This window comes from Dermacentor variabilis, chromosome 6 (assembly GCF_050947875.1).
Source record: "Dermacentor variabilis isolate Ectoservices chromosome 6, ASM5094787v1, whole genome shotgun sequence".
Lineage (NCBI taxonomy): Eukaryota > Metazoa > Arthropoda > Arachnida > Ixodida > Ixodidae > Dermacentor > Dermacentor variabilis.
In genome coordinates, this window is record NC_134573.1 from 36,364,529 (window position 1) to 36,389,732 (window position 25,204).

Below are 25,204 nucleotides of genomic sequence, written 5' to 3' on the forward strand. Positions count from 1 at the left end.
ATGTTAGGGAGCGGAAAGACGACTGCAAAACAGACAGTTAGGTGTCGATTTATCCTATATCCCGAATTGGCAAAGGGTCAACAAAAATCCCTGGGCTCATTTAAGCAAACGAGATGCATCATTTTTTACTCATGGAGAATGGAAACGATTTACTGAGACTTGCGAATATATGCGGCAAAGCAGTGCCTCATATAGGTCTCAACATCAGCCCGTAGATATTGAGAATTATGACTTGTAATGAAGAGACTCGCAAGGACGCGGTATCTATTAAAAATTAGTCATAGCTACAGTAAAACACTATAAATACTAGGGTGCATACACTATCAAAAGAGAGACCAGCTGACGCGTCCGCCAATTTTATCTAAGAAAAAAAGGGAAGTAAAATGTTGCTATAATGAAGAATAGAGCACTTGGGTGCTACAATAAAATTGAGATCGTGCCCGCAATCTGGAAAGGTAGTATTGGTGCTAGGGCTAACGTTCAAAGATAACATTACCTGTTTTAAATGAGACATCAACGTTAATCAATGATCCGTAGATCAAGTGGCTTCGGGGGCGTCATGGTAAAGCCACAAATGTGACAGCGCAGGCTCGCATAGATTTGTTCTCAATCGAAGTTAGACAAGCGCAGAGCTAAATTGGTTGTCCATAAAGACGCACAAGAATGCGCGAAAATAAACTGGTGTCTAAAGAGCACAAAGAGTTGTACCTCAAAACAAGAGACACATAATAGAGGAAGAAATCAGCAGAGTTACAGGGAAATTACAAATTTACATAGAGAACCAAGAGTCATCACAAGAAAGAAACAGAGGCAGTATATTGGATGCGAAGGATAGAAACGAAGACCATGGATGTTTGCAAGAATGGTATGAAAAAATCACAGAGATAAATTTGTACATTCCAGAAATGCTGTGAATTAAAGCAGATAGAAGCATTATATGCTGAGCCGTCGAAATAAGCAAGATAAGTTAGAATATTGCAGGAAAAAGAGCAAGTAATATAGTGGTAGGATGGAATATGGATCAGTCGTAGATTTCTGTACAGAGTAGATATGGAGGTATTAAGAAACATAACATATTAAGGAGCCGTAGCCGAAAATTCTAGATTCATAAAAAGATATATTGCGGACCTGGTCAGCTCAACCAGGCTAAGTGACCTTTTGTCATTTAAATGGCTCATACCTGAAAAAAACGGCTTCCAGTCCAGTGATACAAAAAAGTGCACGATCGAGTGAAACAAAACGCAGCATGCTGAGCGACAATTCATACCCACTTAAGAAAACAAAGACGCAAAGGCTGAATGGGGATGAAGAAAAAAGGAAAGAAAGCAAGAACAGAAGACGGAACGTAAGAAAGAACGAAGGTAAGAAAGGAGAAAAGGAAGAAAGGGCGAAATAAAGAACGAAAGAACCTTTAGGTAGTGTATTAGGAGCTCGCATGCGTCGTTGGGGAGGTCGACCTACAACACCGTATACGTTTACTTAGCACCGCGGCTCGTTATGCCTCGTAAGGAGGCTGAACACTTTGACCGTATAACCTAATGCATCACCTCGTGTGCAGCAGGCTTTCGCCTTTACGGACTACAGGAGTTCAACACGATGGCAATTTTTTTTTATTTGAGAACAGTGAATCAATTGGCTGCCGTGAAAAACTAGTTGTTACTCTGACCCAAATGTGCGTGCTTGAAAAAAGCGAGCAATGAATTAGCTTGAGAACTCGCACTCAAATGTAAAAACCATGATAACTCTTTCTAAAATTTTTTTAGGCCTAGCTTCTTCTATTGTCTTCTTTAGTTTGTCTCCTCCTTTTTTGCAGTGCAGCTTGTCGGTGAACACTCCAGTGACAGCAAAATTCTCATATTTTTGGTAAAAAGCTGTATCTTTCCCTCTCCCAATATTCTAAATAAATAACAACACAATTTATCACCCTTTAACATTTCTAACACAACTGTACGTGCGTGGCTTCATGGTGTCAATTGGCACGATCTGCTCAAATTAAAAGGAAATATAGAAGCTGTACGTGAGTATCAGTGCATACATAAGGGCTTGAACCAAAGATTAAAATAAATAGAAGAACATGAACATATGCACATACAACGTTGTATGAGTACAGCCGAAATACATTTGCACGAGGTTTAAGGAAAATTATTATGGTCCCTGGGATTATGTATAGTTGCCTCGTGCCGCACATAGAAGCTAAATGAAAGGTGGCGTTCGAAGTTATTTAGAGGGCTGTGTTATTAAGAAAGCCAGTGTCCCTCTTGAAATACAGGTAGTAAATATTGGTTTCCTCGTCAGTGTTACCCCGTGAATTTACTCATGCCGACAAGCAATAAGAAAAGGGGCTAACTGAATAAAAGAGCAGGGCATATATAAAACCAGAGAAGTTAATTGCAAGCTACCCTAATGTTAAGATCATATCGAAATCGTTGTTTGAATAACCGAGGATGCTTTATTAAGCATCCTCGGTTAGCATCCATTGCCAGAGATACAAGTGCAAATCAAGATTTAAAGAAATAGTCATCATGAGTAGGAGCAGGTGTGAAATCACGCGCTTGATAATAGAAGCCGGACACATATCAACATTCGGCGACCCATGCGTCAGTAAACCTTCCATTTTATTATCTTCAAAAGAGCTGAATTATCTTTGTTCGCGTTGAACGTGTGTATGTCTGTGAGTATGTGAGTCAAGAAACTGCCTACGTGTGGCTCCCAGTTTATATCTACTGTTTTTTTCTCCAAAAATTTTACACGTGTTGTATGACGGGTCGAGGGTGTATATATAGCGACGAGAACCAGAAATAAATCTGTTGTTGAAAGTAGCGCTGTGTGTGTCAGGTGTGCCTTCTGTTGTCCGTGTCAAGCTTGCGCTATAGCAAAATGAGATATGCCGTACCAACAAGCCCCTATTGCTATCCTCATCACTATACCGACTCCCGGCCGCTGCATAATTGCTGAACTAGAGATCTGAACTGCTCTGAGGATTCCAGAAGACATGGGTGGAACACAATATAAGGCTTGAAGGCCTCTGCGGAGACATTAGCAGCGGGCTGTTGTGAATGATATTAGGTTTTCGCCCATCAGCCGAAGGTCTGTGGGGGAGCGCCAGTTTTAATCATTATCTTGAGCACTCACATAACGTTGCAGACTAGCGGTCCTTGGATTCTAACGGGCGATTTCAACACCCATCATATTCTGAGGGTAGCTCGACAATAAATTCCAGAGGCACGAATGTTATGTCGTTCGCCTTTGATCCCCACCTTTGTGTCACGAATGACGGCAGTCCTACATACCTTCGAGGTCTTATGTGCGGCAGTTGCCTGGATTTGACTTTGGTAACAGGATGCTTCAGTTCACAAGTTCAGTGGTTTTGAGACATAAAAAAACATGGAAGTGGCTATATTCCTACATATTTGCGGATCAAGGGGTCAAGTAGTTCTACCTGGTCGAATGCAGTACGAAGAATTGACTGGACTAAATTTGAACTACGCATGAAAAATGTATGCAGAGAATACCTTGGCCGCAGCCTAGTGGATACCATCACAGCGGCAATGAGGGGAGCTTCATGTCTCCTAACGTTGACTGCAAACCGCTCCGAATTTGACGTAGAAGTGGGAAGCCTGACCGCACTTCAACGACGAGCAGAAAGGAGATACAGGCACACGAAGGCAGTTTGTGCTCTCAGAATGGCACGGAGAACACAGATGAAAATCAATCGCCATTTGCGCAAATTGCAGAAGCAACGCGAGAATTCGTTTTGTCAATCACGGGACCCTCGCAAAGCACTTTCAAACATCTGGAGGACTGTTCGTGGCCTGCACTCATCTCCACAACAGCGAGATCCTTTCATGGCCTTAGTGGCACGCCACTGCCCGACGCAACTTGAGGTGGTGAATGATTTTTGTGCTCGGATCGCTGGCGCGTGTGTCACCCCCAACGCCGAAGGCGCTGGTCTCTCCCTGTGTCTCGCATCCAAGAAATGGAAATTCCATTTACTATGGAAGAACTGGACGCATCTTCGGCTGCTTCTCGACGCTCTTCACCAGGGCCCGACAGCATCACCTATGCAGCTCTTGCCCATCTTGGACAAGACAACAGTACAGGCAACAGCTGGTAAACTACTACAACCGCTCATGACATGAAGGCATCGTTCGTCAGCAATGGAAGATTAGTAGGGTCGTACTGCTACTCAAACAAGGAAAGTCGCCTTTCGACCTGACGTCATATCGTCCTATTACCTTGGCAAGCTTCATAGGGAAAGTAATGGAAAAGATGACTCTTACATGCCTGAAGTGGTATCTTGAACGTCACAATGTGTACCCTGACTTCATGACAGGTTTTCGGCCAGGCAGATCAACGATAGATAATGTTATTGACCTAACAACATTCATACAACAAAAATGCCTGACGCATATATCACTGGTGCTCTTTCTTGATGTAAAAGGCGCGTACGACAATCTTACACATGAAGCGATCCTCGAGCGATTGAAGGCTGTTGGAATCGGTGGCTGAATATTTCTGTGGATCCGCGACTATTTGACCAGAAAGTCCTTCTTTGTGCTGACCGAAGATGGCCCACTGCCAGCTATTTTACAAATGGTGGTTTCTAACAGGGCGGGGTATTGAGCCCTATTCACTTTAATCTAGCTATCGTTGACCTACCTGAAGAATTACTCAACACAATTCACCTATCAATGTACACAGATGATATTTGTCTTCGGTCTTCTGCAGTGACCCGTCGTCAAGTGCACGCGAAAATTCAACGGGCATCCACCCTAACCTGTTCGTATCTCCGCAAACAAGGCCTTAGAGTGTTCATCAAAAAATGCGCGGTTATTTCGTTTATGCGCCAACCCATGGCACCATGCCCTGTTTCTTTCAATGGCCAGGCTATCAAATACCAGAAGTCTCACCTCTCTTTACATATATGTAAAGCATAGGTCCCTGTTAATACATATGCATATATTAACAGGGACCTTTCATGGAGCCCCCACTGCATCTGTCTGACGCGGAGATTAATTTTGATTGTACATATAGTGAGGTTCCTGTGCGGAAAAACCTGGGGTACGTCGGTACGGTCCATGCTGCAGCTGTAGAAAGAACTGTTTCTGGGATTTTTACGGTACATCTTGGCGGTTTTGGCTTAGACATGTAAAACAAACACTCATACCCTCGATTGTTGGCAAGGCCAGGCTCTGCGGACATGTCTTGGACTACCACGATGCGCTTTGACTCGTGCAACAATGATGATTGCTAGAGACTGCTTAGTTCCAACCTATATAATGATTGACAGCCTTAGAGCACACATTGGACATGTGCGTCGCGTTCCCAGTCATTATATTGCTGCTTTGCCAGCACAAAGATCTCAAGCTACATTTTCTAAACTTGTTGTGACAGATCAAGGCTACCTTCCGTCGGGCTTTACACCAGCAGCGAGACCACTGTTACCCCTATGGTTCCTACAACGACCACAATACGCTTCACGATTCCGGGAATAACGAAGGAGGCCCGTCATTCAACAGTGGCTCTGCTTCAGTTCACATTGTCATTACTGAACGAGGCATATGAACAAAGAACCCACATTTACACCAATGGATCTGTCTCAGCCACCAGCTCCACAGGCGCTTTTATCATCCGGGCATTACAAATTACAAAAACTTTCAAAGTGTCCCATACAACGACCCCTACGGCAACATAACTTGCCGCTCTGCGTGCCGCTGTTAATCGCATCGCACAAGCGAAACCTCGAAAGTGGGTCCTGTATTGTGACTCCAAGGCAGGTGTTCAGTGTCTTCAGTAAGCATTACAACGCAAGACCCATCCCCAACTGGTGTTTGAGACCAGAGAGCTTCTCCATAAAGCCCCCATAAATGGACATAACATCATTTTCCAATGGCTTCCGGGGCACTGTGGCATCGTCAGAAATGACCTTGCTGACTATGCCGCCTGGTCAACCCATAAAGAAACTCAGACACTTCCTACACCCTTATCAAGGGCAGATGCTGCGAGGGGTCTTCGCTTACTTGCTCAAAGCAAGACTGAATGTTTGTGGAAAGCCCCGTTTTTGTTTCCAAATGCTGTCTCCACCGGTTGGATCCTACAATGAAGCTGCAGATTTCATCGAACTTCTCCCGCCATGATGCAACCTTACTGTGCCGCCTCTGGTTAGGGGTGGCTTTTACGAACGCCTACTCATTCCTTATTGGAATGTCCGACACACCGATCTGTGACGTGCAACTGTGAAGAGACGGTTGAACACGTGCTGTGTTTTTCTGATCTCTATAACAACAAACGCACGTTATTCAGAGAGTGTTAAACCGATTAAATAACAGACCATTTTCAGAGACTACACTTTTCGAACCATGGCCCCATACGTCGCAGGCTTACAAAGCGATGCGGACACTGCTACGTTTCATGAAAGCGATTTGCCTCAGTGACCGATTATAGGCGTGAAGTTAGGGGCATCCGCATATACTGACACCGATAGTGCCTTCTTCCCTCCCTCGCCTTTCTTTTCTTCTATTAAAGCCCTTCCGCTGCGTGGGGTAGCAAACCGGACATGCGTCGGGTTGATCTCCCTACCTCTCCTTCCTTCCTTTTCATCCTCCTCCTAATCATAACTAACAAGAGTACCTTAGGGTTAGTAACAAGAATGATCTCTTTATCGAACTGGATCACATGAACAGTGCTCTGATACTTACGAAGGCATTCTGGCCAAGGCTCGGGAACCCACGTATCATCGCCATCGGCAGAGGTGATGCATGTTAAATTATTGGGTCCCCTAAGCCAGAAATCGTTGTCGCAGTTGTAGAGGACCAGACGCTCCTCTTCATTTTCCACGAATGTGCCATTCGGAAGCTCAGGGGGCGGAGTGGTGCAAGGGGGCACTTTGTGAAGAAGCAAAAAGAAAACAAAACGCAAACAGTAGCTAGATTGACGCCCATGAATCAAAAAGCAATGATGTATTCCTTAAAAATTTTGTTTGTAGTGAAGTGTGCTCGAAACTATTTTAGAACAATATTGGGTGCTGGAGAATCTTGGGCAGGCAACAGCGGGGCTTCTTGTGTGCGGTGCTGCTTTACCTTGTTTTGAATTCGATATTTTCCGTATCAATATTGTAAAAGTTGAAAGCTCAGTAGATAATGCTGTTTACGCGGATGTCTGAAGCCCTCTTCTGTGTGGTGATACCATTGACGACCTTATTGTATCAGCTAATGAAACACTAAAGAAAATATGTCTGTGGACACTTAATTAGTTCCCACACATAAATTTCTCTTAAACTAAGGCGGTACTTGGCAAGACAAATCCAAATGATGTGAATCATATAAGAATTTGTAAAATAACAGTAACGATATCAGTTTCTCCATATGTAAAAAGACTTTTTTGTATATTTAACAATTACTTCTTATGGGATTATAATGCAGGGCACATAAGTCAATAACATTCAAGAAATTTAGGCATATTGCGTAGATATCAACCTAGACTACCTGTACCTCAAACAAGTTTAATTTACAGTGCCCTTTTCTTTATCATCAACATTATTTTTATAGTATTTGCACCACAGATACAAAAACATCTTTAAATGCTCTGGTTTAACTTCAATAACATGCATAACGGTTTATTGCAGGTGTCTCGCACAAAGCGCACCCCTCTAAATTGTGTAGGAAATTCGAAATCTTAATAGTTGATTGTTGCTACAAATATCATCCATCTTTAGGCTTTCTAAATCTGAAATGCGTAGAGACAGCAGGTACATACGTGGTCTAGCTGACTGGAAACCTTATCCAACCTATCGACTGGCTCGACATAGAGAGAATAAGTATATACCGTGTCCACGTACCAAAATATAGACTTCAAACACTTCGTTTTTGTCTTCCAAATGTACATAATAGGCGGAAAATAACAATCGAGAACTTACGTGCTTTATCAAAAACTGCGTTGTTCCAATTCATTGGTTTATCTTTACAATTGTAAAACGTCTATTTTATTGTAATATGTAAATGTCTCATTAAATGTTTGTTGGGAAAGGCCACGTACGTATATTTATGTACCGTTGTTTTCTGCTGTCTTTGCTAGTTTTTATGTTTAAGGAGTCACGGGGCACGTCAAGCTGCCTTTACTGTTTTTTCCCGTCATGTATACTAAACCACAAATGCACCTTACTCATGTAGTATGTGGTTAAATATATGAATTTATATTCAAAGCTAACCGAGGCTGTCTTTTGAAGTCTTCCGTGTATTAGGGTTCTCTATATCTTCAAGCAAGTTTCTCGCTCCGTCTTATTCACTCTATGAGTGATGAGTGCTGTGAATGTACAAAAAAATTGCAGCTGCTACTACATTTGGGAGGGCTAGAAGGTGTTACGGTGTATGTGTTGTGAGAGAAGTAGAAGAAAATAGAGTAGAAATAAAAAAATAAGAACCAAGAGCTACTTTTTGTCTTTTTCACCCTGTGTCCTTGTCTGCTAACTGGGTACGCACATCCAAAATTATAGCACTGCATGTTCATAGGAGCATAAGCTAAGGTAATATTTTAGATGGTGAAGGATATGGAGAGCATCAGGCTTCTCACGTAAGCATATGCCAAATTTACGTGGTTGATATTATGTATGTATGCAGTATGTATGTATGTATGTATGTATGTATGTATGTATGTATGTATGTATGTATGTATGTATGTATGTATGTATGCATGCATGCATGCATGCATGCATGTATGTATGTATGTATGTATGTATGTATGTATGTATGTATGTATGTATGTATGCATTAGTGTTGGCAGCAGGTTACCCTAAAGCTCCGCCTGAATGATTTCGACAATGTATGGATCTGCGTAATTTTTCTCGCCTTTCCCTCACCCGAAAGAAAGGCAATGTGTAAACTTTACTGTCAGCAAAACACGTTGTTTTCATATACATTTCTTGTCTCAAGTGAGGTCTTACTTGTTTCAACGAAACCACCCGAAAAAAATTTGAAAATGCGTAAGAGTCTTACGTGCATAAGTTGTAGGGAGCAGGAGCAGCGTCATAACCAACATTTTGCTGGCTGAAAAAAATAGATAAAGCAATCGGGTTACAAGTATGTTGAAAGCAGTATTGGATAATATTTTCGAAATAATGTGATACGTATTTGCAATAACTATGTTACGGGCCCATGTTAAAACGCTTCTTAGCCTCTTCAACTACTTTACATTATTTACGCCCTATTTGACTTCACAATCATGAAAAATGGGAATGATTATGTTATACCCGCCGTGGTTTCTCAGTGACTATAGTGTTGGGCTGCTGCGCACTAAGTCACGGGTTCGAATCCCGGCCATGGCGGCCAAATGCGAACACACCCTTGTACTTAGATTTAGGCGCAGGTTAAAGAACTCTAGGTGGTGAAAAATTCTGGAGTCCTCGCTACGGCGTGCCTCATAATCAGAAAGGGGTTTTGGCACGTAAAACCCCATAATTTTTTAACGATTGTGGTAAATACGTGCTCCCATGCAAATATTAAAAACGTCATTTGCGTGACCGCACGCAATAATTAAAAAGCGACATACGTAACCACATTTGAAAAGAATAGCTTTCTTTATATATCTCTAGCTACATACGAAAGCCTTCGATTGGATGAGAGACGGTGAGAGGGCGATGCAATGTGAAGGTGTCACGAAGTAGAGTGAGCCGGAAATTGCAGGTGCGCGCTTGGAAACTGAGGGGCCACTTTCATCTGTCGTCGAAATGAGGAAAGACGCGACGGGGATCAGTGAAATCAGCCTCTTTATAGTTGTCTTGAGCGAAATGACACAGCAAGGCGGCTTATATAGCATAAAATACGTCAGCAACATAGTGCCGCTAAGCCCAGTTCTGCTTTGTGAAATAAAACGTAAAACTTGCCGTAAAGTGCGAAATTCGAAGCCTGAGGATGAAATGCTATATTTTCTAAGCCTAGACGTGGAGCGTATCGCAATTCTGAAGCAGCTATAAGTGCAGAAAATTCAATATAAATTACTCAATATGTTTATTTTGTGAAAACTTTACGAAAAACTTAGTAATGAAGTAAGCTAACGACACTGTCACGCTGCACGGGGGAGCTGAATAATGAGTAAGCAGATGAGTGCGCGCGAGGAACTCTTCGCTGGCTGGTCTTGCCTGGCCACCCTGCCGTTTGCGCTAAGCTATTATCTATCATTTTGTAAAAAAGCACATCCCATCGAATACAAGTTTAATGGAGGTACGGGGTACACACCACACTGGACGTCCGATCTCTACCAGCCATTCAACTCAGCAAAGTGTTGGCGGGTTACTAGAGGGAGTCGCTTACTTTAGTGATTCGGGTGGGGGTGAAGGTGGCAAAGAAACTGCGGAAGAGAGAATTTCTATTAGGCAAGCTGCTTATCGGACACATCGAGGGGTACGCAAAATACGAGGCAAAGCGAATGAGGACGTCCTAGACCGGTTGATACATTACCCCAGGTTGGGCCACCACAATAATTGATGCGCGACTGGGCAGACCTCAAGTGTTGTCTTTTTCCTTGTAGGAACTGCCGTTGTGCGGATCGGTAATAACGGATGGCCACATTTTGGAATTGGTCCGTTGATGTTTTGGTGATTTGCTTTAGAAAAAGAAAAAGGACGAGCAGACACTTTTGCCACGAGTGAAGTTACTGGAAGAAAGGGTGTAATAACAAAATTGAGGTGACTCAAGCTTTGCAGAATTGAGTGGTCGAGCTCACAGCAGCGCTAGCGGAATGCGGAACCACTGTCTGCTTTTTGCGCAGTTTTTGCCCTGAATTGCCGATCCTGTCTCTGGCTCGACCAGGTTTCTTCGCCTCAATTCAAATGGCCCCGGCAACCCTTATTCGACTACGTTTCACAGCATGGATAACTCGTCTAATGGGGACACAGACGACCTTATCTACTTCGCTGAAGACAGCCTTGGCCTGTTCATCGCCTCGACAGTTGATGGTCTTTGTGACATCATCCTCGGCGACGTCATCCTGGCCCCTCCAATTGCCGGCAAGTCTGGCATGATGACTTCCCTGGCAGGACACACAAGAACGTCGTCGACAGCTCCCTTCTTTAGTGGGTGAGTTCACAGCAAGGCTAGCGGGATGCTGAACCGCTTTTGGCTTTTTACGCAGGTAGGTTACCTCAAAAATGCCAAGTGCATTCGTTCGGATAATGGCTTTCTCCTGCTGTTTTCTCGCACACACGATTGCGTATGTGCTTAGTTTTGTGTCCCTGTGCTCTGACCTTATTTATTGTGTGAGAAGTCTCCTCTTGAGCGGTGATGTGGAACTGAATCCAGGGCCTCCTAAGCACAGCAAGTCTAAAGGTTGGCTGGTAGCTGATACTCTTTTGCGAAGCTCGTCCACTAGCAATGAGGCGGGTACTACGGATAGCAAGGATGTTGATCTGTCTCCAGTGTCTCAAATGCTTGCCGAATCAATTAAGAGTCAGAAACGTATATCACAAGGAATCGCAGACGTGAGGCACTTCCATCAGGTTGTTAATTCAAGGTTTGATGACTTAGAGACGCGGGGCTCTGGATTGGAATCTCCCCGAGACGCACTTTCTTCTACAGCACATCAGCACAGGCTGGGCATGTCTAACGGTACTATCTGGTGTCCAGCGGCGTCGATCCTATTTTTTTTCATTCATTAATTTTTGTTTTATTGCTACTCTTACCATAGAAATTATCAAAACACTGACTGAACCCATAGCCAGAGGCTAGTGTGGGGTTCAGAAGCAAAAATACACGATGGGAATGACACAGCACTTGTGTAAAATGGAAAGCCCAAAATCACGGCGAAAGACCATAGTACAGCATACAATGAGGAGAAAATAAAATAATTGGCCACTCCGACTAGTTTTGCCGACGAGGTGACAAAGTGCGGAGCTCGTGAGATCTCTGAGTTAATGATGGCGTACTTCGATCATAGGGCAGTGAGTTATTGCAAGAGCGACTTTGCTGGAAATAACATTTAGAATGCGTGCCTGGAGGTCGTCGCGTTGCGAAAGGCTGGTAAAAAGGCTGGACAGACGGCGCCACTGCCTCATGCTGAAGTTACGGGCGGCGCATGCGAAATCGCGTGATGTGACCCTGAACACCACAGCTGTAGCACACAGGTAGGGATCGAGACACGCACGCTGGTTCGAAGTATTGACGCACGTCAGAAGGCACTGAATGTAAGTTTTTTTCGTCATGACGACCGTAGATAGCCGGCCGTCGTTGACATAAAGGGATGGAGCGTGAACGTCAGTCATAGAGGGTGGCCGCCGGTGTGCAAGTCCCGCTCCTTTGTACTCGTCGGCATCTGGTGTGTTTACCTATGGTTGCCATAGTGCTGACTTTAGGGGTTTTGTTTCTCTTGCTTATGAGGTCAAGGAGACATCGGGGCATTGAGGTAGTTGTACACGCCGTAACAATTTTCCTCGCACAATCTTTCCTATAGTCACTATCGGCTTTTTCGGACAGGTACGAACTAGCGCGCCAAGCCCCCGCGGCGTGAAGCAAGCGATATTTAACTTGAACGAACGGGTTTTTCGCGAATATTTAAAAGTGCAGGGGTTCTATGCAGAATGCGCCGAGTTTGGCGAAACTCGGGACCTTCACGAGTTCTGGCGACGCCCCAAGATGAAAGCACAAATGGTACCGAGACACAGTTTATCTTTCGACAAGCCACCAGTTTCATTGGTTTATCTAGATTCACTCGGGGTGGCTATCATTCCTTGGGCTTTGCATTCTGGGCGGTCGACAAACTGGGGCTCACGTGATCATACGGTCGGTGCATTGCCATGCCTTCATTCACTTGTTTGTCGTTCCACTAAGTGCATTACATGCACAAGCAAGCTATAAAACCAATGCATTTAGCACAATATTATTAGTTACATTAACGTCGTTTACAAGCATATTAAAGCTTAGAAGATGTACACTGATTGTGTATTAGACTAATTTGTAATTTAGAGCGCTTCACATTATACCACGAGGGAACGCTGTGGCGGCGTCATCACATCCATTCACCGGGCGAGCAAGGCTGCTAAACGTCGAAGAGGCCCAGTGTAAACAAACTTGTACAAAAAGCTTGCAGTGCGCGATGTGATCAGGCTCGACGATGACCGCTATTTCTTGGATAGGTTTGTTCCTCCGTGAGCAATCTTTCCGTGCACCCCGTAACACTGCCAATAGCTTCGACAATTTTACAGATCGCAACGCGCGCCTGCTGTTCATGGCGTAATGCTGACGAAACAACTTGTCCGGTGCTGCTTCTGTGAGTGTGCTGAGTTCCTCCACTCTGCGTTACTGCGAGCGTCACGAATATTGCATAGTGTGTGCAAAAGGAACACAGCCGATATAGCTACGATGCGACATGGAAGTGGTGCCGACGATGGATTTCGCAACCAACACAGTGAAGGAGACATCGACAAACTGCACATAGGTATATTTATACTGTTTCGTATTTAGCATAACTATAGTGCACGGATTAAGTCACTTTCGTAGTAACGAACTGAATGTCCAGAAGTTTAAGAAAGGTCTTTAGAACCAATGGGTGTTCTGCTTTTACATGCACGTGGGCCCGCGAAAAACTGGAAAATATAAAGGTAACCTTAACTAAGTTGATGAGATAACAGAAATTCATGAGTGGCATTGAGCCACAGAATCTATGGAAGACTATCTTTATCCAGGTGAAATATCAATAGTAGGTACTGTTATAAAGCAGGTAGCTTATACAAAAATTTCATGAGTTGAACACCACATGGAAGGCATTACTGAATCTTGAATGCCACGTTACCCATATCATTGAAAAAAAAAGTTTAGAATCATTGCATTCTACCCGTTATGCAATATGCTACATAAACCTGGCGTTTAACAAGGAAGCTTGAGAAGTCGAGGACTGTGCAGAAAGTGAAGTAACAAAAACTGTTGGTGATAGCGTTGAGGAAGGAAGACAGTGGTGTAGCAAACCGTGGCAACTCATATGCTAGTTGAAATTAATAGAAAAATGGGATCACCAGGCATGCCATGCACGTCTTCAATCACTTGTTGCCAATTCATAACTGGTGATTAAATAAGCGTGACAGTATGGATGTCAAGGAGAGAGAACTGCAGTCGAGGATGGCAGAAAATTGCGTAATGGGATAAAATATGATGTTTCTATGCGTAGGATGCAATCAGCTAGCATAAAAAGGGATTGTAGGGATGGATGGACGGAAAACTTTATTTGGTCCTGCAAGTAGTGATAATTAACCACTAAGCGCGCCGGTCCAACGTTGGGACCGGAAGGCCAAGCCTCATGGCCCCGTCGTGAGCCTGCTGGACTGCCCTGAATTGTTCATCCAGGTCCGGGCTGCGAAGTACAGCCTCCTACCTGGACTTCAATTCTTTCGCAAGACCAGAGCATGTGTTCGAGCGTGGCTAAAGCACCACAATCCGGGCAATGAGGCTCTGTATATGTCTCAAAATAAAAGATGTTCAGCCTCTGTGGGCAAGGATAAGTACCAGTCTGTAGTAAGCGTAATGTAAGTGTCTGAGGCCTGTTTAGTTTAGGATGCGGCAAATAGTAGGAGAGGCATTTGTTTTGCTGTGAACAAAAATAGGTTTGTGATGCTGACAGTAGAGAGTCGTGAAGGTGCGGGGACACCTCAGCTGCTGTCACACTAATCAACATGGCAATTGGCTCTGAAAAAGATAACCCTAGTTGTGAAAAATAAAGAAACGTCGTCCCGACACATTGTTTTTTATGCATAGTACACTAAAGGCTTCCACAGTTGAGGGCACTTAATACCAATACTGCAACGAGCATTTTTCTTTGTAAATAATGCTTTATATGCGGTTGATTCATTCCAACAATCCACTTTTTTGCAGCAAAATATTCTGCTACTGGAGGCGCTCAACCGCCTGGTGGCAGTAGGCGAGTGCCAGACACGCGCTAATGAGAGTGTGGCAGGGGTCCAGAGAGCTGCTCGGCAACAGTAGTATCGGTGCCCTTACTGCTCTCCAGTAGAGCCCCCAGAAGACACCTTATAAAAGAGCTTTCAGTTTATTACCTTGCTTATTATTCAAGAGCATGAATAAAATTATTGCAGTAAAGATTGTGCTGTGCATGTTAGGACACTTATGACATGTGTCTCTTCAAAATGGGCAAAAATGTAAGACAACCTGCGCTACTCTTGGACCATGTAAATGAAAAATACACTAATGCAGCATAGACGTCATTGTTCTGTTTGTTCTATGTGCAAGAATACAGTGCGTGTTCATTAGCCACAAGATGAACGGTGCATGTAATTCACAATGAAAAGACAGGAAACTGCAGGAGCTTAAAAATTCTATTACCTATAGACTGTGCATATTGTCACGTGGCAGTGACGGTGAAGAAAGCAGCAATACGATGGAAAACAAAACTAGGTTTTATTGGGCGAACCTGTGCCCACAGAAACTAGCTACACTTATAGCACAACGATAGCGGCGAACACGGTCGGCGATCGTCGGAAATCTGATCAGCGGGTCAAGCGCGTTGGCTTTTATAGATCAGTCGTCGAATGTTCCAGATTAACCGATGGGACCCGCGTGTCTTCCACAAAGTTCTGCACTATTACACCATTCGACACTATTACACAAGTTGCGGTGAAAGACAGTGTACGGAACCATCGATAACATTCCAGAAACCTCTTTTACATGCAGGCGCGTCCTGCGCTGCGCGATAACATTTGTTAGGCGGACAAACCTGGTTGCCAGATGAAGATAAGTACACGTGTCATTACCCCCCTCTTATAAAGCATCGACCCAATGCTGCAAACAAATGAATGTAATAAAAAAAAGAAGCACTCGTAGCAAAGAAAACAACAAAATAAGGAAGTTCGTCAGCGTCCATAAAAGGGTTTAAGGCGCACCACGTGGACTACTTCAGATCGTTCGCGGCACCGCTGTGAATGCGAAATGCCGTCTACCACGACCTCATAGTCCACTGCGCCAATACGTCGGATGACCCTGTAGGGTCCGAAATAGCGTCGCAGTAGTTCCTCATTCAGTCCTCGTCGGCGTATCGGGTTCCATACCCAAACACGGTCGCCGGGATGGTACTCGACGAAGCGTCGTCAGAGGTTATAGTGTCGGCTGTCGGTACGCTGCTGGTTCTTGATCCGTAGGCGGGCGAGCTGTCGAGCTTCTTCGGCGTGCTGGATATAGGTAGCGACGTCAAGATTCTCCTGTTGAGTTACGTGCGGCAGCATGGCGTCGGGCGTCGTCGTCGGGTTCCTGCCGTAAACCAGCTTGAACGGCGTGATCTGTGTTGTTTCTTGCACCGCCGTGTTATAAGCGAATGTTACTTACGGCAGGACGGCATCCCAGGTCTCGTGTTCGACGTCGACGTACATCGCTAGCATCTCGGCGACGGTCTTATTCAGCCGCTCCGTAAGACCATTCGTCTGCGGGTGGTATGGCGTTGTTCTCCTGTGCCTTGTCTGACTATATTTCAGAATGGCTTGGGTGAGCTCCGCTGTGAAGGCCGTTCCTCTGTCGGTGATGAAGACTTCTGGGGCGCCATGTCGTAGCAGGATGTTTTCGAGAAAGAATTTCGCCACTTCGACTGCGCTACTTTTCGGCAGTGCTTTAGTTTCAGCAAAGCGGGTGAGGTAGTCCGTCGCCACGACGATCCACTTATTTCCGGTTATTGACGTCGGAAAGGGTCCCAGCAAGTCCATACCGATCTGCTGGAATTGTTGGCAAGGAGGCTCGATTGGCTGTAGTAATCCGGCTGGCCTTGTCGGCGGTGTCTTGCGTCGCTGACAGTCTCGGCATGTTCTGACATAACGGGGACGTCGGCGGTCAGGCGCGGCCAATAATACTTCTCTTGTATCCTCAATAGTTTCCGGGAAAATCCAGGTGTCCAGCGGTCGGATCGTCATGTAGGGCGTGCAATACTTCTGACGAAGTCCTGACGGGACAACAAGAAGGTATTTGGCGCGGACTGGTGAGAAGTTCTTCTTCAGGAGTGGATTGTTTTGAAGCGTGAAGGAAGATAATCCGCGCTTAAATGCCCTGGGGACAACGTCGGTGTGCCCTCCGAAATATTCGACGAGGCCTTTTAACTTCGGGTCTGCCCGTTGCTGTTTAGCGAAGTCTTTCGCGCTTATCATTCCAAGGAAGGCGTCGTCATTCACGTCATCTTGCGGCGGCGGGTCAATGGGTGCGCGTGTTAGGCAATCGGCATCGGAGTGTTTTCGTCCGGATTTGCAGGTTACAGTGATGTCGTATTCTTGTAGTCTGAGGCTCCACCGGGCCAGTCGTCCTGAAGGATCCTTTATATTCGCTAGCCAACACAACGCGTGATGGTCACTGACGACTTTGAATGGCCTGCCATAAAGATAAGGGCGAAAGTTAGCTGTAGCCCAAACGATGGCGAGGCATTCCTTTTCGGTCGTAGAATAGTTGCCGTCCGCTTTTGACAGCGACCGGCTAGCGTAAGCTATCACTTGTTCGACTCCGTTTCTCCTCTGGACTAGAACGGCACCGATGCCGAGGCTACCGGCATCAGTATGGATTTCTGTATCGGTGTACTCGTCGAAGTGCGCAAGTAGCGGTGGCGACTGCATGCGTCGTTTGAGTTCTTCAAGTGCGTCGGCCTGCGGCGTTTCCCACTTGAACTCATCACATTTAGTTAGACGTGTCAATGGCACGGCGATGCGTGAAAAGTCCTTGACAAAGCGCCTGTAGTAGGCACACATGCCTCGGAATCTACGCACTGCCTTCTTGTTGATGGGCTGCGGGAACTGTGCGATGGCAGCTGTCTTTTGCGGGTCTGGACGGACACCAGATTTGCTGATTACGTGGCCTAGGAACAGAAGCTCATCGTAAGCGAAGCGGCATTTTTCCGGATTCAGAGTAAGCCCTGACGACTTGATGGCCTCCAGTACTGTCGCAAGCCGCCGGAGGTGATCGCCGAAATTTCAGGCGAAGCCGACGACGCCATTCAAATAAACGCGACAGGTCTGCCACTTCAATCCTGCTAACACCGTGTCCATGACGCGCTGGAACGTTGCAGGCGCCGAGCACAGTCCGAATGGCATAACCTTGAACTCGTAGACACCATCTGGGGTGATGAAGGCCGTGTTTTCGCGATCTCTTTCGTCGACTTCTATTTGCCAATAGCCAGGCTTGAGGTCCATCGGCGAGAAGTATTTAGCGTTGCGGAGCCGATCCAATGCGTCGTCAATTCGTGGGAGGGGGTATACGTCTTTCTTCGTGATCTTCTTCAGACGACGATAATCGATGCAGAAACGTAGGGTTCCGTCCTTTTTTTTTACCAGGACAACAGGGGATGCCCACGGGCTTTTCGACGGCTGGATGATGTCGTTGCGCAGCATTTCGTCGGCTTGTTCTCTTATAGCTTCACGTTCTCGCGGCGAAACTCGGTAAGGGTTCTGGCGGAGTGGTCGAGCGCACTCGCCGGTAATTATGCGATGCTTGGCGAATGGTGTTTGTCGAATCCTCGATGACGTCGAAAAGCAGCATTTGTATCGTCGGAGCAGACTTCTGAGCTGCTGTTGCTTAATCACGGGGAGACTTGGATTAATGTCGCCGTCTGGTTCGGGAACCATCGTCGTCCGGGTAGATGCGGCGGAATCCGAGAGGACAAACGCATTACTGGTTTCCAGAATTTCCTCGATCTACGCGATCGTCGTGCCCTTGTTGATGTGCTTGAACTCTTGGCTGAAGTTTGTCAGCAACACTTCAGTTTTCCCTCCATGCAGTCGAGCGATCCCTCTTGCGACGCAAATTTCACGGCCTAGCTGTAGACGTTGGTCGCCTTCGATGACGCCTTCTACATCAGCGGGTGTTTCGGTGCCGACCGAAATAGCAATGCTCGAGCGAATCGGGATGCTCACTTGATCTTCGAGAACACTCAAGGCGTGGTGACTATGAAAGCTCTCCGGCGGTATCGCGTGATCTTCCGACAGCGTTATCGATTTTGACTTGAGGTCTATGATTGCGCCGTGTTGGTTCAGGAAGTCCATGCCGAGAATGACGTCTCGTGAACACTGTTGGAGGATAACGAAGGTGGCAGGGTAAGTCCGGTCATGAAGGGGTATTCTTGCCGTGCAGATTCCAGTAGGCGTAATGAGGTGTCCTCCAGTGGTCCGAATTTGGGGGCCCTCCCATGCAGTCTTAATCTTCTCTTGGGCGCGATGTGTCCACTCATTATGAAGTAATCGGCCCCTGTGTCGACTAAGGCACTGACTGCGTGGCCATCGAGAAGTAAGTTGACGTCGGTGTTTCTTTCTCTGGCGTTGCAGTTGGGTCTTCGCGTCGGAACACGGCTGCGTCGTGTTGAACTGAATCTCGAACGTCACGTCGTCAAGTCGACTTTCATCGGTGTAGTCTTGGTTTCCTGACTTCGTCGGGACGGCGGCGTGTCGTCATTAGGTCGTCGAGATGGTTTCTTCGTCGTCTTCGTCGGCGGCGGAGTTACTTCGTCAGTTCGACGAACATCAACCGCACCTCCATAGGTTTCTGCTTTTAGTTTTCGGTATATGGGCTCGCTGACCGGCCCCGGTCAGGGCCAGTGTATGGTCGGCGCGGCGGCGAGAGGTAGCGGCCTGGCGATGGCGAACGCGATGGTCGTCGAGAGGTCCACTGAGTGGCGGCGAGGTAGTCGGCAATATCGCGACGGCGTTCACCTTGCTGCGGGCGCGGAGCGTTGACGGCGAAACCTCGCAGTCCCATCTCCCGGTATGGGCATCGGCGATACACATTGCCGGCTTCTCCGCAGTGATAGCAGAGCGGGCGGCGGTCGGGGGCTCGCCAAATGTCCGTCTTCCTCGCGTAGGTGCGCTGGGCGACGGGTGGGCGTGCTGGCGGCGGCGGCGCCGGACGGCGGAATTGCGTCATTGGAGGGCCCTGGCGTGGTCTCGGAGGGGGACCTTGACGGCGTGCGACGGCGGCGTATGTCATCGCTTCTGGCAAGGGCTGCGGTAATTGTGGTTGCAGCTCGGGAGGAGGAGGAGGAGGAGAAACATTTATTAAAAAGAAAGGACAAGCAGGTGTCTTTCTGCTTGTGCGGGAGGCGCCCTTAGTCCAGGGCTCCTGCGGCTCTTGCTGTCTCCCGGGCCGGCCGCACCAGTTGCTGCTGGTTACGAGGGTCCGAACTAGTCAGCACGGCCTCCCACTGCTCGGGAACTCCAAGCGATCGGTGCACCTCTTCTTTCACGATGTCAGCGATCGAAGCCATTTGGGCCTGCGACGAAGGCAGGACCTTGCGCAGTTCTTCGCGCACAATGGCTCTTATGGTCTCCTGAAGGTCGTCGGAAGCCAGTCCTTGGATGGCGTACTGCGGCGTGAGCCCCCGGCGGTTATATTGCCGGGTGCGCATCTCCAGAGTTTTCTCGATCGTCGATGCCTCTGCAGAAAACTCAGCTACGGTCTTCGGCGGGTTACGGATAAGTCCGGCGAAAAGTTCTTGCTTGACGCCCCGCATCAGGAAGCGGACTTCTTGCTCCTTTGACATTTCCGGGTTGGCGGGCCGGAAAAGACGGCTCATTTCCTCAGTGAAAATCGCAGTCGTCTCATTCGGCAGCTGCGCTCTGGTCTCCAGTAGAGCTTGGGCTCACTCTTTTCGCACGACGCTTGTAAACGTTTGCAAGAAGCCGCTTCGGAACAGGTCCCACGTCGTTAAGGTGGTTTCTCGATTCTCGAACCAGGTCCCGGTGGCGTCTTCCAGTGCGAAATAGACATGCCGCAGCTTGTCGTCGCTGTCCCAACTGTTAAATGTAGCGACCCTCTCATACGACTCCAGCCAGCTTTCCGGGTCCTCAAATGTGGAACCGCGGAACGTCGGTGGCTCCCTGGGCTGCTGCAGAACTATTGGGGCTGCTCCGGCTGCCATTGGGGCTGTCTTCTTGGTCGTCTCTGGGCAAACTACTCTGACGATCTTCTTGGTCGTCGCTGTTAGAATTCCGTGTTCCTGGGGCAGCTGCTGTAGCCGGCGGCTTGCTCGATGTTCCGGGGTGGCCCTGGTGTTGTCTTTGCGGTCCGGGCTCGGATTACGGCTTGTCGGGGGCGTACGGTACATGAGCATAAAGCACCTCCACCAGATGTCACGTGCTAGTGAAGGTGAAGAAAGCAGCAATACGATGGAATACAAAACTAGCTTTTATTGGGCAAACCTGTGCCCACAAAAAGAAGCTACACTTATAGCACAACGATAGCGGCGAACACGGTCGGCGATCGTCGGAAATCTGATCAGCGGGTCAAGCGCGTCGACTTTTATAGATAGGTCGTCGAATGTTCCAGAATACCCGATGGGGCCCACGTGTCTTCCACAAAGTTCTACACCATTCGCGTCGCGCATACATGCAATCAGATTACACAAGTTGCGGTGAAAGACAGTGTACGGAACCATCGATAACATTGCAGAAACTTCTTTTACATGCGGGCGCGTCCTGCGCTGCGCGATAACATTTGTTAGGCCGCCAAACGTGGTTGCCCGATGAAGATAAGTACGCGTGTCAATATGAATGCAACGCTCCCCGATTCAAACGTGCCATTACATGCATGTTCGATACCACGTATTTTTTAACAATGTCATATATTTGCATGCACTAATTTTCACACAGTTTAAAGGGAAGCTGAAAGGTTTTCCAGAAAAAATGAGTGAACATCTGTACATAATGGTTTTCAAACCTCCGAATTCGAATATCGTATCGAAATTGAGCGAAAGAAAGCGCAAATATATTTTATTTCGACGAAAAGTGCAGCAGTGGACATGCCCAGCTCGAGCGTCTCGTTTCCGCCTGTGATTGGTCGGTGCGCATCGTGACGTCAACTCTGCCACTGCCGACCGTTGCCGCTACACATGAAGCGCAGTGCCAGGTAGTTTGGTGCTGTTTTTCTGAGACGGTAATGGAAAATTTAGAGAGACTGCGTTTTTCTGAGGAGTTCGGCGTTACTCCCTACATGTACGAGCCGATTGCGAAGAGCCGGCCTCTCGAAGAAGCAAACGATGCTGGTGCGGTCAGTGCTTTCGACGCGAACGAAAGCAAAGTCTCGGGATCTCCTCGTGTTGGAAATGCTCATTGGTGAGTATGTTTTTTGCAAAGCGATCTAGTGATCTCGCCGATCTTTCGCCGATCTAGTGAGCTCGTTTCCGGTCAAACGACTGTAGTGTTGTGTTCCTGCATACCTCCTCGCGGAACGTAAGCGGGGATGTGATCGTCGGCATTTGTGCGCTGTCCAAAGCTGTCGGCAATCTAGAAAGACGGTTTAAACGCGTGAAAAGCTTCCCGGTTCATGCAGTACGTGTAGTGACCTTCATCTGTTGACTACCACTCACGTTGACTACCACTCACGTTGACTACCACTCACGTTAATTACCACTCACGTTGACTACCACGCACGTTGACTACCACTCTACATACACGCAGACGCACCAACAAAGGAATGCAGGGTCGATCGAAGCAGATTACGATGGCACGCACGCAGAAACAAACGCGGTCAGGCACGGTCGCGGACGCTGCGAAGGACCGAAGCAGAGTTGACGTCACAACACCGCGGTTTCCGGTCTCCTCCGCTCGCTCACTCAAGGGGGGGCGGAGCTACAGCGCAATTTCAACCGACGATTACGTCGCTCCTAATTGAAAAAAAAACACCAAATTTTACCTACATGGTTTATAAGGTTCCCGCATCCGTATATGAGCGTCGTATTGAATTCGACAGACTTTTCAGCTTCCCTTTAAGCCCTTGCATAGCTCACTTGATATGTATTCATGTCATAGTCCAAATAATTGCACACTTTGTCCATTTGTGCTGTATGAAAAGCGGGATTCTCTACAGTCAGATACAACTTCAGAAGACAGGAGAGGCTCTGCCCAGATGACCAAATCGCAGCAGCGGATTGCCTCCACGTCTAAAGAAATAGTCCCTCTCCAATGAGCGGGTATTAGTTTGTCCGGCGGCACGACGTCAGTCTAGAGTGCGTGCCCATTGGTGCAGGCTGCCTGCGCCAATGGGCAGCTGCCTTTGAAGTGCAGATTCCGCGTCCTCCTAAAGCTGTATCCGACTATAGAATCACGTAATGTCTTGCACCAGTTGCATAGACTTTTGAAACTTGATAGCACACAATGATCAGGAGCAGAAATCTATAAAGGCATCCAAGCAAAGCTGGCTGAGGAGGAGCTGTAAAAAGGTCTTGCCAAATATTCCCATGACGTCTTTGAAAGAGAGGTAGCGTTTGGCACTTCTTTAAAATCAAAAACAGATTACAGTGAATGTTGTGTGCCACGTCAAAACAAACTGAGCTTGGTTATCTGTACAGAATGTAATGGAAGCTTGTGCTTCACATAAGAAACAAACTGCTCTGTCCAGTACAATTGTTGAGTGCGGTGTGGCACCTATTATGTTAACAGTGTCAATATGAAAATTACACTCTCCAAGGCCATTCATGTAACCATTATTCTTGTATGAAGTTTTTTTTCAATCAGTGCTTGTATTAATAAGCAGGTGGATTTGAAAGCAGAGCTTTGTTGCAAAACTTCAGACTTCCATAATTATGTGGCAAGGCACTGGCATGTTGTTGAACAGCTCAGACTTCCTCGGTCCTACACCAAAGAAGCCCAATGCCCTATTTCAAGCTGGATCGCGCAACAATTCCACGCCACACAAAGATTAACAGACACAGCAGAGTTTCTCTTTGTGTCTCGTTGAGTTTTTGTGCAATTCAACTTCAAGCTTCTACACCAATACACCCAGTCCTCAACCTCACCAATGCTCTAGTTATTAGGGCACGATGGCACACATCTTGAAAATGTCCCAACGCAAATTGGCTCTAAAAAATCAACACAAGCGTTAAATATTGCAGCACAGGTGTGTGCACGTCCCAAATTCTTTACCGCTAAACTCACAGGAATCAAAGGGGCAAGCATTAACCAGCCTTAATGCTGCCGTTACCATCATCATACTACCAACGGAAAGACAGTGCCACATTTCAGTAAAGGGAGTGCCTGAGGGAAAGGCGTGACAGTGAGGCTTACAATAAAAATAGCAGTTACAAGACATGTTCAATGTCAAAATATGTTGCATGTCGCTAATCCTACTTTGGCATTGCGGCAAGTTTTTACAGGTTTGAGCATATCACGTTTTGTGTAATCATTGCTCTAAAGCTGTACAAAACGTCTATTCGCTCTAATTTTTATTTTATCATAGTGGGTTAAAGACCCACTTTTCTTTGGCATCTGCAGCACGTTTCTCCCGATATGTAATTTTGTCTTGGTGGTTCATGACATCTTCATGCACACCGAGTTCTGCTGAGCATTGGATGTGCATTGTTCTAATGCTTAAGAATTGGAGCCCCATTATAATACGAAAATATATTTGTCCATCCAGAATAGCGCTGCCTCCCCCCCCCCCCCAAAAAAAAAGAAGATACACCGAACCTCTGGCACATGCATCGACAGTGAACAGAGCAAACACTCTGAAGTATTTTCTTCATGCAAGCCAGCACACTAAGGTTCTCAATACATTTTCATTTCGCCACCTATGCACAGGCACAACCGGCTTGGCACAATATCCGCATCTTGCGCTGCAAGGAGTTGTGCAGTACCTCGCGGTTTTATAGTGCGGCCGGCAGATGACGCATGACCAAAATTCAGCATTATGCATATTAAGTAACTTCACCAATGAAGAACCCGAAGTTCTTTATGAGATTAGCATTCATAGGGTACTTCGCACAATTTGTGATATCCATTTATCTATTTATACTTAATTAAACTCTTTTGCAAGAAAGTGAGCCATTTGGAAGGCACCCTGACATACAAGTAGAACAATCGGCAAAAAGTCAGCAACCAGCGAAGAAACCAGTATCATTGGCAGCCGCGTGTGAAATGTCGGTAACACAAAATTTAAATCAGCTACCCCGAAGTGACAAACTTGGCAATATGGCGTCTAGACATTGCTTCAATGGTAATCACAGTAACGCTGACGATGAATGCGCCTTAATTCCTATGTACGTTCGGTTGACACACCCGACTACGTTTGCAATGTTCCCGCGAAATAGGAAGCGTTCTTTTATATATGCCCGCTCAGCCGCAGTCTTCGGGAAAGCCAGCCACCGCTTACGCACTACCGCGTCGATAAGCGCGTTATACACATCTCTGACACAGCGGCTCAGAGTAGTTTGATGACGTCCAATGTAACGCTCGGCGCCGACGCTTCCCCGAAAACTCCCAGTC

At 46.6% G+C, this 25,204-nt stretch overlaps 1 protein-coding gene across 1 annotated transcript in view; it reads right to left on the bottom strand.

The window, feature by feature from the left end:
• Positions 1-25,204, bottom strand: part of LOC142584733 (complement C2-like) — a 279,859-nt gene that overhangs the window by 236,520 nt on the left and 18,135 nt on the right. Inside the window, exons 2-3 of the mRNA XM_075694959.1 lie at positions 8,991-9,041; positions 6,699-6,884 (exon numbers count right to left, since the gene is read on the bottom strand). Coding sequence (XP_075551074.1) covers positions 6,699-6,884; positions 8,991-9,041 — 237 coding nt within the window. The remainder of the gene's footprint in view (positions 1-6,698; positions 6,885-8,990; positions 9,042-25,204) is intronic.